The following is a 16283-nucleotide window of genomic DNA, read 5'->3' as shown; positions in this document are numbered from 1 at the left end:
GTTGTCAATGTTCACACTAGAAATAATATTCAAATGACATCACTGTGAACATTTCCATATGGTTCAACTGATGCATTAATGGTTGTAACTATAGTATTGTTTTGTATGTTTTGGCCTTCCATTATTTTATAATCCCAATGAGAACTCTATTTTGTCTGTAACTCCTTACTCTGCCTTAGTGGGCAGATGAATAATCAAACCCTGTTGCTGAGTGAACAGATTGAAAACTTACCAAGGTCTCTTCAGATGCCCAAGAATGCTCAGCATGGCTGTGAACATCTGTGTTTTCTGTGAGCCATACCCACACTAAACCAGGGCACTATCTTCTAAAGACAGACTACTAGAAGTCTCACTAGCTCAAGACCATATTCTCCTGGCATCTGCCGTTTAAACTGGAGTGGCAGTTGGCAATTGTAAAAAAGTCAGACTCTATCAGTTAAGGCAAGAGAGGAAGTTCAAAGGGAAGTCTTTATGTTTGCAGAAGGTCTTTGAAAAAGTTTTCAATATTACACTGCACTGTTGCTCTGATCCCAAATGTCTTTCCATACTAGCATTTGTTCTATCAATTTCAGGATGTTAGAAAAAGAAGCCAGAATGATAAACTCTCATTTGAGGGACCATGCAATAAACAGAGCATGTGTTTGGAGATTTAGTGAGCTGTGTTGTGATGTTTGAAAGAGGCCCTGGCATCTGATTCAGTTTAGGGCTCTTTGTCTTGGTGACCATGATTTGTTTCACAGGGGCAGGAGCCCTGGAGGATTCTAACAAAGTAATTGTAAGGTTTGCTCCCCTTCCTTTCCCTGTAGATCAATATCTAGTCGTTAGACTTGTGGCTTTGCCATTGGTTACACAAGGGAGTTCAAGGACAAATAGTTCAATGCAGCAATAATCCAAGTTCTCCAGTTTTTTGTTTTAAGAGACAGAAACTGAGCTAACTCAAAATAAAATATAGTCAGGCTAAACCAATAATGAAATGAAGATTTTAAGAGGCACAAAGCAAACCAATAAACAGATTTTAATATTAGTTTTATAACAGAAAAACAATTATATGAAGGCAATTGCTCTGAACACATAAAAAATGAATAGGTCTGTGTTCAGATAATGACAATGCTTTACAGCCCTTACTATTATCATGGTCACTTCTGAAATTCTCCACTAAAAATAATAATCTTTCCTCTTCCAGACTGTCTTTATTGTTTGGTTTTTTTTATTTGACATGAGTTCACATTTTGTAGCCTAGGCTGACCTGACCCATGATCCTCTTGCCTTAACCTCTAGAGTTTTAGGATTATGGGTGTGTATCACCACACTTGGTTCTATTCATCCACAGTGTTTCCTTTATTATCTGGAATGACTACATCATCTAGTTTCAAAAAATCTTCTAACAATGTTTGGCATTGACCATGGATAGCTCTTACCCAGCCAAATTCAACCAGAGACACATCTCAGTCAGTTATGTGGCACTGGGTCAAGTTCAGGCATCACAATGGATGTGCAATTATATTATATGTGCTATGGTAAATACCTAAACCTGAGGAAATGTTCCATTTATATAGCACTCTGATTTGGGCTGTATCATCTTAGACCTTTTGAGCTTATACTCAAAATAATAATACATTCATTTAATAAACAATTGAAGGTCAGAAGGTAAACAATACAATGGATGATTGTATATGGGGAGGGAAAATTAAGACTAAAGGCTTTTTGAAGAAGATAAATGGATGGAAACATATTATTGTGGAAACATATATATATATATATACACACACATATATATATAAGAAACCATATATATTAGGGAAAATATATATTAGGGAAAGAAGAAACCATATATATAACTATGTGTATATATACATATAAAACTATATATTATATATAGTTTTAGTGAAATTATCTACAATGGAAGGAAGAAGAATTACAAGAAAGAAGAAGAAGAAGAGGAGGAGGAGGAGGAGGAGGAGACTTCTTTGTGAGTTGTTTGCTAGTGAGGCCACATAGACCAGTAAGCATTATGGGTTATTGCTAACACTCTGTTACCTTCCAGAACTTGATCGGAAGACCCTACTTCTGAAGATACCACATAACTTAAATCATAGAATATGGGATGACAAGCTGATACTGACCTAGAAGTTTCATTCATAATGCTGGCTATCTTACATAATGCTGGAAGATGCTATACATGATAGTGAAGTAGAAAAGTAATCACCAATATAAACCAGTGGGAAACCCCATGGGATACAACCAACCTAACATTTCATGGATATGATATTGACATAAATATAATGGGAGTGTCAAAGACTTTTTGATTGGATCTAACGCCTTCTCCATGAGATGGAACTCTTTTGTACTTTTCACTGTTAATAGGTCCAAGAACCAGTAGCTAGATATATCATAGGCCCTAGTGGAGAACTTAATACTATTAGTTTGCTGAGTGAACAAAATATTAAAATGACTCCTAATGACTTAATGCTATACTCATAGATCATTCATTTTGCAACTCTCATCAGAGATGCCTCTTCCTGCTTTAAATGGCAATCAGTACATAGACCTTCAACTAGTTAATGTGCAGAAAATAAGAGACTGTGGAATACTCAGCCCTACATGGAATATACCTATCACACCCCTCGGCCCAGAGCTCAGGGACTTTCACTGAAGAAGGGTTGAAAAGATGGTTAAGAACAAGACTTGCAGATAGTTTAAAGGAAACAACGTTACCCAGACACAAGGGGCAGGTGAATACAAGCATTTACAGCAATTGCAGCAGCATTCACAATATCTGTGCAAGCTCAAATGAGCACAAACCCTGATGTTGGAAGAGGCAGTGGGAGAGGGGAGGTAGGCACAAAGTCCTAAACCTAGTAGAGAAGCTTTTGTCAGTATGTAGCTGCTGGGAAAAGGAGAGTTAGTTCCCTTTAATAGTGTGTCCACTTATAGATCAAGTACTATCCAAGGGTTGGCCCACTCCCAGGAATAGCCGAGCAACACACACTGAACTTGACGGGTTGTTTTAAAAAGGAAGGAAATTCAAAGTTGACTGGGTAGGAATGTGAGGGTGGAGAGGATGGGTCTGAGAGGAGTTGTGGAAATAATTTATTATCAAAATATGTTGTGTGCAACTCTCAGAGAATTAATAAGAATGTTAATGTAAAAGAAATACAGAAAAAATCAGTTACTTCCTATGCCATTATTTGCACTTAGGAAATGATAGTAGTACAGAAACAGCTGTGTAAGCATAAGCAAAAACAAGGGGGGAGGGTGGAACAAAAACAGTATCTTTCCCTTTAAATTCCAAATGTAATGCAAAATTACCTCCATAAAACCATACAGTTAAATGTAAAATGTGGAGTTATGAAACCTGAAGGACAAGGTAAGGCATGGTAATATATACCAATTACCTTAGCGCCCAGGAGACAAAGGAGACAAAAGGGGGATCTCTGTGAGTTCAAGGCCAGCCATGTCTACGTAGTGAAGCCCATCTCAACCAAAACACAGAAGAAAATGAAGGGAGAGAACCTTGGAAACCTGCAGGAAGCTCTTCCTTTACAGTTATGACCTGGAAGCTTATATTCCAGCAACATCAACTTGCTTGCTTCAGTGCGACCCCACACACTGTGCAATTTCTAAATTTCCTTTCTTCAAAGTAGTTCCTCTTCCTAAGATGCTTTTCTCTGCCCTCCTACCCTCCTTGAACCTATCCAATCTCCAACCATCCTTTAGTAGGGCATTTCCAGAAGGCTTTCCGTTCCTCCTCTCCTGAGAGATTCCGGGTGCTACATCTGAGTCACACATGGTTCACACCACCTGCTGTGTCAGGTCAAACTCAGCAGACTCGGCACCTGTTTTCCTTCTGCATGCATCTAGGATTAGGGACTGGCTCCTCTCATCTCTCAGCCATTTCTTGTACCCTAGTGCACATCAGCTGGCTTGTAAAAGTCAGGAGCCTCTATAATCCAATCAGTAATGGAGAGAAGGTAGAGTCAGTAACAAAGGCAGACTGGGGGTTTGTGGTAAGGCAAGCGAGAGGCAAGCTCTACTGAGTAGGAGAGGGGAAGGAACAAAGAACTGACATTTGAGAACAAAGCAGAAAATATGTAAGAACAATCCCTCTCAGGGACTAGGAGTTACTGGGAGATGATTCTCCATGGCCATCTCTTGCTTCAAACTGCCAATCATCCGAGCAAGGGCACCAGAAACTTTGTTTTTCTCAAGGAGTTTATACGAAACCATTCTGCTGCTGATTTCATTGGGGGTATTTTTCATGGTCATGTGTGTACATGTACATGCATGTCCACGTGCGTATGGGTACATGTGTGTGTCAGGATGTATGCATATATGTGTGCATCTGTGTGAAGACCTGCCGTTTGTCCTGAATCTTCTCCATCATATTCATTATGGCAGGATATCTCAGGTGATTTTTATATAAACTTTGTTTCTCTGAACAAAAGTCCAGAGATAAGCTTTTCAGGATACCGCCCTATTTTTCTACAAATGTCAGGTGCCTCCTCAAAGCTTTCATTGAGCACATTTTTTCTAGTCCTCTAGCATCTTAATCTCTGAGTTTCTCATCAGGTTCAACTCTAGAAACACTTGGTTATATAGTTTCCTGAATGCTTGACATCACAGGGCTCTTAGGACAGGTTGTTAGTTACACATTAAGACCACGCATTAAGACCACGCGGCCATGGGCCAGATACTTGCCATCAAGTTAAACAATGTGAGTCCAGTCCCTGGGACCCACGTGACAAGATGAAAAAATTGACTCAGCAAGTTATCCTCTGATTGCCACATCTACATAATAAATAAATAAATGAAAAAATCTTTTTAAAAGACCACATTTATTTTAAATGTTTCCATAAACCAGCTTGGTTATTATTTGAACAAACTAAAGCAAATATTCATTCTCTATCTTGTTCCTTATTTTCTTTGCAAACAAAAACAGATTTGCTTTTGCTCGTTTCTTTGCACCTCATCTTCTCAAGCTAGCTGAATTCACTTCCCACCTTCATCTTCGAACACTCTTGAGTACATGAATCTTAGAGGAGGGCTAGCTGACCTGGAAGAAATCAGCCACAGATCACAAAAAAAAAATGGCTCCAACTGGGAGATGGGGAATGATTTTGCAATAACATGGCTTTTGTTACCAACTGTTCTCTTTCTCTCTGAGCTATCCTCTAATGAAGAACCAATCTTGTATTAATCTCCCTGGGAATTCCCGGTAGCAACTTTTGATGTGCAGCAGTCTCGCCACACTCTGCTAATGATACTCAGACTGAGCAGATGACAACAAACAAAGAAGAGACCCGTGGATAAAAAGTAAAATAAAACTTCACATGCCTAAGAAATAAACCATGTTACTATCAGAGGAAAACTACTGATCTAAGGAAATGGGTCTAAAATTATTTGTCAATACCATTGATATTTACCAAGGGAAAAAACAATTATGCATGTAATTATAAATCCATACAACCACCAACTCAAGTTTCTAAAAGTCAACAGGCTGTTAGTGCCACAGTGAGCCCAACACTAAGTCATTCAGTAGATCAAGAGAAAATTCTCCAGGAAAGTAGTCATGTGTTTCTCGCCCATCAGCTCAATCCTTTCTCTGCCACAACATCTTGGTACCTGCAGGGCTCAGTCCTGGTTGTTGTGGGGACTAATTGATACCCTTATATACCAATGCAAGTCTTAATCACTCATGGGAGAATTTGCATTAAGTAAATACATACAATTACAACTGTCACACTGTCTGCAAAGGAAAATTACAGCGTTGTAAGAGTAATGGAAGGCTCTTTCCATGGATTGATGCCAGCACTGAGAAAACAGAATTGAAAGGAATCCAGCTGGTTCTAAGTGGGTCATAAAGTACATACCTACAACCTTGAACACAGGAACCAGCCAGCCAGCTTTAACTGTGAAGATGGTGAGAGGCAAGTTGAAAAAGCATCACCTGATGATGGGCTGACTGGTTATGGGAGGGAGAGAAGTTCGTGTCATGGTGGCTTCTACATCTCTAACTTCTTTACATGGGAGGGCCATATTGTCATATCCAGACGTAGGCAGCAGTAGAACCAGACCATGTGAGGGGAAATGGGATGATTTCCTTTTTTTAATTAATTGATTTCTTGGTTGATTGTGATATACATACACGTTTGTGTATGTGCATGTGTATGTACATGTGTGTTCATGTGTGTCTGTATGATTGTACAGGCTAGAGGTCTCCTATAGGCAGATTTCCATTTGGTACCAGTCTTCTCGCCTTCAATATGCTGGTTTGTTTTGCACTATAGTAAGATGCTTGATCTTCTCAGTTTGTGGTCCAGTGTCAGTGATGTGTTAATTGCTCCTGTATGTACAGTAACAGGTTAAACACTAGAGAAAGTGCTTACTTGGGTTCTTTCATTTGGAATAGCCTGCCTGAATGGCTAATCCTTTGTGTCCTCTAAAACCCAATTTAGACAGCCAAATATCCTTCCACACCACAGATACATACATATTTAACCTTATGTTCATTTCTATTTAATTTTACATTTGACAGTGACTCCAAATTCCTCAGACTCAGGAAATGGGAATTATATTTATATTTATCTCTTCAGTGAGTAGCACAGCATTTGCCATATGGCTGATGGGACATGGAAAAATGATGTGACATTTTAAGGGCTGTGCACTGAAGGATACCGTAGCCCAGTCACGTTGTACTTTCTTCCGTGTCTGACTGCCACCCTGATTTTAGGTAAGCATTGGAATCCATGATTGTCAATGCTGTTTAGGTTGCTTGTTAGTCAAAGATAAGACGAAGAGTTTGAACTATTTTCTGCAAATCAGGAAAAATGAGAATAGTGAATTGAAATTTGCTGTCAACTTTTGAACTTTGCAACACCTAGAGATTTTATAAAATCTTGCACCAGCATCATGCAACTGTCATCAGAGAAGTTTCTTGTGATGGACTGTAAGTAACAAACAGATCAATAGCTGGTCAATGTATATAGAATAACAGACGTTGGAGCACTCAGTCCTAAAGGAAATGTTTGTATCAACTCCCTCCTGTCAAGGCCAACACATCCACGTGGGAGAGGAGGCAGAAAGACTGTAAGAGCCAGAGGTAGTGGATGACTCCAAAGAAACAGCATCTTCCAGACACCACAGAACTGATACATGAACTCACAGCAATCATGACAGTATGCACAAGACCTTCACGGGTCTAAACCAGACAAAATCTTGGCAGGGAGGAGGGGAAGTTGACATACCTAAGCAAGCTTCATACCTAAGCAAGAAATTATTTTCCATTGACACATACAGGAGAAAGGACAATCAGTTTCTCAGTGGAGTGTCACTGGATGTGTCAGCCGTACTCCAGTACAGCACCCATGGTCAGAAGTAGCTGGCCAAAACCAAACAGACTCCATGGTGTGTGTGTGTGTGTGTGTGTGTGTGTGTGTGTGTGTGTTTCATTCTGTTTTTTTTTATTCTTGGTTTTCTTTCTTTTTAGTACATTTACTTTGATTTCCAACTTTTTTTTGTTTTCCTTCTTTTTAGAGAGAGAGAAACAGAAAGGAGGAGAGAGAACATGGATATGGTCTGGGAGGAGTTGAGGGAGTGTAATTAATATGATCAAATGTATTGTATCAAAATAATTAGCACCACCAACAAAAAAGCTTTCATGAGAACATTTAGCAATGACAATAATTTGTTGTACACTTACAAAATCAGAAATAGAAAGGGGAAAAACAATGTAATTGCAACCAATGTAATGATGCAATGGCCAATATGATTCTCATGAACAATGTCAGTGGCAGCAAGAAGCCAGCATTGAGGTGTTCTGATGGCACTCTTTCCTGTCTGGATCCTGGATCCTTGATCCTTGAAGTCACATTTAAAGCCTGCCTGCAGTTCTGCTGGCACTATGGAAGGTAAAAGTTTCCCTTCTCACACCTAGATATTGAACTCTGCATAACTGCCCACATATTCAACCACTGTGAAGGAGGAAAATTGGTACTCCAAAATATCAAACCATGATTTTCAAAAAGTTAAAAAGCAGAATTTTTTGTTTGTTGACACAAGATTTAACTACTTAGCCTAGACCTTAAGCCCATAGCAATCCTTTTTCTTCAGATCCACAAGTGCTAGGATTGAAGGCATTCATCTAGTTAAATATAATTCTTCTCTGAATATACAGTTAGCATATGTGATAGATTCACTTAACTTGTTGATGAAGAGACAAGCAAGATGCCAAAACTGGTTTAAAGATAGATTCAAGAAAGCTAATTAATGCAGCTCCAGCCAGTGGGAGACATACTAGAGTGAGATTGTTAAATTAGGTCCAAGGTCAGTTAATGCCACACAGGCCACACACAAAAGATTAATATGCTGAAGGTTACACTTGCTGGACACATATCTACTTTATCTCTTCTGGACAGAAACCATTTGTTCATCCCATAGGTTTTCTGCAAACCAGTATCTAACTTCACCACATCTGAATCCTCATCAATAGCCCGTAATAACCAAAGTTCTATTCACCAAAGGTCAGATGGGCACTAGTAGGCATTTTTGCCTCCTTTCCAAGTTTTGAATAAATTTTATTATCAAAGGGATGGCAGTAAAAGCAATATTGCATCAATTGGAATTCCATGATACCCAAAGCATGCCCCAAGTAATGAAGTGAAACGGGGCCCACAAGGAGGAAAGGGGGAAGAAATCAAGGCTTAAAAGACAGTTCTTAAAATACAATGCTAACTGGTGGTGGAGACTTGTGCTGTTAAGAAATTAATAGCCTTGTCTGGCATTTGGTGCCACATCTCTTGCTGGAGAAGATATGAATAGCACCCTTCTTACATGTGTCAGCTGCTGTGTAGTCTGAAAGGCATTTCATCAGCTTAGTTGTTTCCTTCACTTATTAAATTTCACTTTGTATATTTATTCATGGTCCATTCACCATGTTAGGTATTGGGGATGTCACAGAATAAATAAATACCATTTCTACATGCACCCTGTCCACCTTCTTTGATGGTTGAAATACATGAAAGAGTTCATAAGTACAAAGAACCATAGTGAATAGTGGGAACACTATCATTCCAGGAAGCAGAAATGGGAGGAGGAGCCACATTTGAGTGGGTCAGATATTGAGAATTCTCTGAAGAGTCAGTAGTTAAGCAAAGGCTTGTGTGATGAGAACCAGGGAAGGCATGTTTGAGATACTGGGATCCATAAGTACAAAGATTATGATGCTGAAAAATGCCTTGAATAATATAGAACTCATTCAAACTCCAGAATGCAAGGGCTGGAAACAAGGGACTGAATAACATAAAGAAAAAAATGGGGAAAAGACAGATGGATCAAGATCATGAAGAGCTCTGCAGACAAAACAAATCTGAATTAATGTGTGTTTTTTTAAATGAAGTCATAGGGGGAACTGAAGTATTATTTGAACTTGTATTTAAAATCATCCATTATAGCTATATATAGAACAATCCTCCCAGAGCATATATTATGGGCAAAGTTGGAAATAGGAAACCATTTGAGAATTCACTGAGTAGCTTGGGAAAGATATAATAAAACTTGAATCAATGTAATGATTGCAAAATGGTGAGCACTGGATATTTTTGAACCATGCTTTGGAGGTGAGACCACTATGGGCTTTGTTGCTCTATTTAAATAACACAATAAAAATGAATAAATAATGAGGTCAGATATGATGGCACACATACTTGAGAGGCAGACACACAGGTTTCTGTGACTTTTTTATATGTACATATAATGACAACAGTTCAAGAAGAGGAGATTACGAACTTAAAGGTAGGAAGTCAGACATGGAAGAGACAGGAGGGAAGAGAGATGAGGAGGAAAGAAATTATAGTATAATTATATCTTAAATTATAAAACAGAAAAGAAAATAAAACAAGGAAAAAACCATTAGTTATAATGATAACTAACACCACAGATGAGGAAAGCATAAATATTTGTTCCCTATTTCCCACTCAATATTGCTCAAGTCCCAAGAAAATAACACAGAAATAATACTTTCTTTCCTTTGGATTGCATAAAGACTGTGTAGAGACCTCTTTCTTGCTTACCAAGAACTGTCCTCAAAGAGAGCGGAAATGGGGAGGTACAGTAAAGGAGAGTGGAGGGGAGCCATTCCTTACCTCCTCTTCTTCAAGTAGAATCAGTCGAACCACGACAATGTGGACTGCATTGCCAATGCTTGGGTTATGAAACAACCCCGTGACCTGGCATCAGAAACAGAACTCTGTTTAGTATTGTCTGCATATATATATTTCTAGGACTGATCATTGGTGTTGGATAGCCAAGGTGGGGGTCTGATTTCTGGGGAAGATTAATGTTTCCTCTTTCAGCAACTGTTGCTTGTCTATGGCTCTTCATGGCTGGTACTTTAACCCTCCCCAGCCAAAGTGGCTAGTGAGGCCATGGGTCTTAGACGACATCCTGTTATTGCCACTTTTCTAAGCCAGTATGATTTCTACTTTACAATAACTGCTTATCTTTATACCCACAGAGAAGTACAGCTCTCAACCCCCACCGAAGAAGCTTCTTCTTGCAGCAGACTATTACAGAAAGCCACTAGTCAAAATGCAGAGAACAACTGGCGGTGGGTTGTCCATCCCTACTTGGAAAATCTACATACAACACAGTTCCTGTACGCAAGACTCAGGGAGCATCTTGGCAAAGAGGGTGGTAAGATTATAAACCAGAGGACAAGGAACTCGGCTCTGAGATCGTGTCTTCTAACTAGGACAGGGAAACTACACCCACAATCCTAGCTGCATAGCTCCCTAAACAAAGCCGTTTTTTTTCTTTGACCTTGTCTAGCCCAGGATATTTTCTTTAGCAGTTAATCAAGGAATTTCTTTTTCCCAGCTCATCAAGACAAGCCACCTGTTTGGAAAGTAAAGCATAGCAACAATGAAAAAAGGAATCATGAAACTTGGGGCTGCAGTAGAAACTTATTCCGGTTCTAGCTCTCACTACCTTGAAGAAATCATGTTCAGTTTCTTTGCCCAAGTTTTTTCATACACTAAGACTAGCAGAAATGGATGATGCAAAACCATCCTAAAATTATCAAGTCACTTGGTAAATAATAATAATAGTAGTGACTACATATGCAAATGATGAATTATAAATTTTCCCAGGGAAATTTTCCCATGTACATTTTCAAGGAACAGAATAATTGTCCTGAATTTCAATTACTAGAAACTTGGGTGAATAATCAACTTGGGTGAATGAGTGTGTGCATGCCATATGTGTGTGCATGAGCGTGTGGTGTATTATAAGAAACAACAACAAAATCTCTTTCTTCTTATTCTTTGTCTTTATAATTTTGAGACAGTATATCACTACCCAGCCTAAGGTACCCTCAGATTTGCATTCCCCAACCTTGGCCAGCCAGATTTAGGAACAGCAGATTTCTATCACCATGCCTGACAAAAATGTTCTTTGATGAGGGGAAGAGCATTTCTAAGGACATCTCTTTTGCCAGGTACTGTCCCCCATTCCGTCTGTCATACCATATTCATAATGGTGAGGATGTAGGACTCGACGTTCTCACTTCCATGGTACTCAACCATCTTCGTGTCAGCTACCACAAGTGTCTCCACCCATCTGTCCTTGCTTATGGAGCGCCGGGAGAGGCTCCTTCTTGGCCAGTTTTTCCTCTCCCACTTCTCTCGCTGTAGCTCTTGCTTCTCAGAGTTGCCTAGACTGTCTGAACATTAAACAGAAGACATAGTTACATAAATTTAATGTATATTGTATATAAAAACATTATTCACTTATATTTGTAAAAACACAAGGGTGTGTGTTTAATTTCTGCTTAATAACACGTGAGTGAAATGTGTATGAAACAGAAGACAAATTTAAAGGAATTTGAACAAAATCACTCAAATTGGAAACTTACAAAAATAATCAAGAAGCATTTATTTTCAAATGTCATGGTTCATTTCAGTAAGTTTTTTTCTATAACAGCATATACAGTGGGTTGTGGTGGGCACATCTATAATCCCAGTTACTCCAGAAGAACAGCAAATTTAAGGGTATCATGGGCTATCAAAGGGAGTACTTATTTCAACAGAAAGTGTTAAAGGTCAGGAGTATAGCTCAGTGGTCAAACACTGTTAGCATGTGTGGTGCTCTGAGGTGTGTGTGTGTGTGTGTGTGTGTGTGTGTGTGTGTGTGTGTGTGTGAATATTCTCTCTGTCTCTCTGTCTCTGTCTCTGTCTCTGTCTCTGTCTCTCTCTCTCTCCCTCTCTCTCTCTTTCCTCAGAACTCTCTTTTTCTTTTTCTCTAAATTATTCAGTGTCGACCATAGGCAAGACAGTAAGCATAGTAGGACTTAAATGTTGAGTTTTAGCCTCATAAATATTTGATATTCATATTCCCTTTTCCATTTTACAAGCCAGAAAGCTGATGCACAGACTAGCTGACAAATATATTCCACAAATTACTAAACCCATTCAGCCAGGAGATGACCAGGGTTTTTCTATCTTACATTAATGCCTTTCACATTTACTACAATATTCCTGTGAACATAAAAACACATAAGACTGGAGAAGATGTAAACTAGAAAAATGCAGAAGGCTCAGGACATCCTGATACAAAACACTGAAAAAGACCCAGAGGATGATAGTATGGCAGAATTCCTGCTGACCTGATGCCAGAGTGTCAGCAACTAGCCATAATCCCTGATGGGCTACTCCTGGCTTGTATATAATTATTTTGATTCCATTTCCTTGTCCCCTTCACTCCTACTGATCCATTCCTGCTTCCTAACCAGCCACTCATTCTCTTTTCTTTCTTTTTTCTTTATCAGCACCCTCTTCTTTATCCCCAACTCTCTAGGGAGTAAGTATTGACACATGGTCCTCTGGGGGTCATGTCACATCCAAACTCTGGCAGCCCATTCCTTTTTCTCCCATTTCCTTCGTGGATCTGCTCAATAACAATTTTTGGTGCCAGTAGGAACCTCCACAAGGAGGCGAGGAAACCCTAAGAAAAGTACGAGGCCTTGTGAAGAAACAGGTAATAGATGTCTTTTTCCAGTCCTTAAACAAGGCATCATCTCCATTTCCATATAGCTCGCTCGCCAAGAGCAGGCATCTGTAACCTGAAGAAAGCCCTCATTGGGCTGTTGTGTCTGGAGAGCTGCATTTCCTCCAGGGAGGTGGCATGCAGCAAGCACAACATTGATAGCTATAAAACCGAACCAAGTCTCAGTATCAAGGGACCTGTGGACTCAGATCCCAACATGGTTGTCTTTCATTCTGACAACTCCACATTTCACACGAGAGGTAACTGTCCAGAATTAAGCTCTTTTGTGAACACTTTCATCAGCAGAAACTCACTGGTGAGGACTAAGAGACCATAGGAAGCTTCTCATGGTGTTATGGGTGAAGTGCAAAAGTCTTCATTACTCAACGATTCCTCAGTCACTGAGCTGAAGGTGAACTGTCAACAGAGTTATGTCAATGTTTAAGCCTGTGGGATTCATTACTCACTCTGTTGACTATTTAGCTTTTTGTCTTTCTTCTGCCCCCAGCTGCCTCCTCTGCATCTGGTCTTCATTGTGAGAAATGCGTCAGCACATTTCTATAAGAGGGTACGAAAGGGGAAAACACTTATGGGGCTAGATATCAAATCAGTTGAATTGCTTTTCATGACCAGAATTGGCAATGAATGAGATGGGCAATTTATAAAACAACAATGTATCTAATTGTCCCACATTCTCAACTCATTCTGATTATTATTGACTATCTGAAAGGATCTTAAAATGTCTCTTTTATTTGTGTTCTATTTAAAGATGGTATTTATGAAGTTTTACAATATCCATCATCACCTTCCTCTGTAATGTATTCTCATTGAAGTAAGGACAGTGTTGAAACCTCTGGCCTTTGTGGGGGTGCATTTCATTGTATCTTTTTCTGGTGCTTTTACATTCTGTCCCCACCTAAGCCCAGGAGGTAGAGGCTGGTATTTTTTAGGACATCTGCTAAATGCCAGTGTTTAGGCTTTTGCTGCATTACTTGTTCATCTTTTCATAGCTGTATTTACTTCAAATGTGACCAGTTTGGAGGGACAGATAGCAAATTACCTAAGGCTAAAAATACTTTTGAGCCACAGTAAGGCAAACTGTCTCTGGACTGGAGATGATCATCCTAGCTGAGGCACCTGGAAATATGTCCAAAATCAGCTTGAAGAGATCAATACCCCTGGCTGTGTAGTAGATGCACACACTAGCACCCTGGAAATCTGTTGAAAAGGGCTACAGTCTACTTCCTGCCAAGAAGATTATTTGCAAGTGTGTGCTACAGTATAATGGGCAGAAGAAACTTTGTTAGTTCAACTCAGAGAACACTAGAACTGGTGGCAGCTTCACAGATGGTGTCATGTAGTGATTTAGCACTATGCTCCTCTGTAGAGTCTCCCTGGATGCTATCTACCATCTCACGATCATGGCAGCTTTGGAGATCTTTTGATGATCCTTCCTCTTAAAGAGAGGGGCTAAAAATAAACATTTCATGCCCTTATTACACAGAGTAAGTAATGAAAAAAGGTCCAAGGTCAAGGGTTTTCTGGGTGTTAGAATTCAGCAATGTTCCAGGCTAAGACTATAGGGATGGGAAGTCATCAACAGCGAGTCATATACTCCCACTTGAGAATATAGAACCCTGTTCTACCCAGAATTGGCTCCCAAATCTGGGGCCAGGTACCTTCTCTGAGTAGTATTTGTCTTGGCTCTACAAGAAGACCAGGATGGTGTCCCTGTAGATTTACCATTAAAGGGACAATTGTTCCTTATTGAGCTGCTCCTTACAAAGGACATTCAAGCATGTCTGGGATGGTGAGAATCAAAAGGGCTGAGACTCAGTTGCTTCTTGTTCCTGTTCTTTCCTCAGGTAATTGTGAATCGATTATTTTAATTCTTCACATTGCAATATGAGGGTAGGTGATGGGCTATTAACTCCAATCTCATCTCCAGGCCATCAACAAAATGGATCTCACCGAGGATCATCTAGGTGTCTGCTCTGCTGCTTATTTTCCATGTTGTGAGTACCATTTCTTATCCAGAAGCCTCAGAGGCCATGTTGCCTTCATATTCAAGTTAGAGCATTTGACCTTATCTCTCCCCCTCTCTCTTCCCTTCCTCCTTTCCCCCTTCCTCACCACCTCATCACTACTCTACCATCTGTATTATAAGAGGTTTATTTTAATTTTTTACATTACTCATTTACTTGTGTATTTTGCACATGTCCATGTATGGCATGGCATTCACATGGAGATCAGAGGATAAATTACAGTAGTTGGTTCTCTCCTTCCATGTGGACTTTGGCTCTGTATTTCTCACTTGAGTAGGCTGAGAACCAAGAAGAACAACCTCAGGGCTGAAGATGTGGTGGAGAAAGTATCATGATAGAATCACCAAGCATTATATAATCCCAGGCCTGGTAGAACATTTATGTAATACATTGATAATTTGAAACAAGATAAGTTTAACAAATACTTTTGCTTACAGCATGTCCTGGCTGGACTTCCATCTATGTGGCAGATTTTTTCCCACTATCTATTTCCCAATATCTAGCTCTCTACATCTTCTTCTAGTTATTCCAGTGGGAGGAGGCTGCAACTCCTTTCCAAAATCTCTGTCTGAGCTGTGACTGACTGCAGCTCCTTGTAGTACATGTGACCTGACAAGTCCCCCACACCTAAATATCCAGAGTAGGTCACACAGCCCAGTAATCCCTTCCTCTGGGCACTGACAATTGATCCTCACAGTCTAGCATAAACCTAGGAGCAGTTCTACTAAGTCATTCAATTCTTAATATTTAGAGTTAGTGGGAGACTCTCCTCAGACCTTAAATGCCCAAAATATAACTCAAAACCAAAGAAAATAGAAAAGCCCACCTAGGCCAGGGCAAAGGCACTGTAATATTGTCATACTCTATGAAGCAAATATCATACACAGCTAGACCTTTCAGATAACCTCAATCAGAGTTGGACCAACTCATCTAGGCCCTTTGCAAACTCGAAATTTTGTGAGGACTCAGCTGGAAGACACAAAATACATGTGACTGACAGCACAACTCACCACAGTCTAGCTTAAGCCACCTGAAATGAATAAGGACAAATCTCCTCAGCCACAAATCCTAAAAACACCCTGTCAACTTGCCTTTTCTAGGTTTCCTATAAATGTCACCATAAAGAAAACCACTGACAGCAAGCTTCAGGGACTCTTGAGCTTGCATTGGCTCTAGTGGATTTTCTGAGTAATCATAGAA

General features: G+C 39.7%; 1 protein-coding gene across 1 annotated transcript in view; it reads right to left on the bottom strand.

Moving 5' to 3' along the window:
• Adamts12 (ADAM metallopeptidase with thrombospondin type 1 motif 12) overlaps positions 1 to 16283 on the bottom strand; it is a 280702-nt gene that overhangs the window by 126243 nt on the left and 138176 nt on the right. Inside the window, exons 4-5 of the mRNA XM_040757649.1 lie at positions 11520 to 11716; positions 10140 to 10223 (exon numbers count right to left, since the gene is read on the bottom strand). Coding sequence (XP_040613583.1) covers positions 10140 to 10223; positions 11520 to 11716 — 281 coding nt within the window. The remainder of the gene's footprint in view (positions 1 to 10139; positions 10224 to 11519; positions 11717 to 16283) is intronic.

Source organism: Mesocricetus auratus, unplaced genomic scaffold (assembly GCF_017639785.1).
Source record: "Mesocricetus auratus isolate SY011 unplaced genomic scaffold, BCM_Maur_2.0 Super-Scaffold_100015, whole genome shotgun sequence".
In the NCBI taxonomy this organism is placed as follows: Eukaryota; Metazoa; Chordata; class Mammalia; order Rodentia; family Cricetidae; genus Mesocricetus; species Mesocricetus auratus.
Note: the sequence above shows the minus strand (reverse complement) of the source record. Positions and strands in the feature narration are given on the sequence as shown.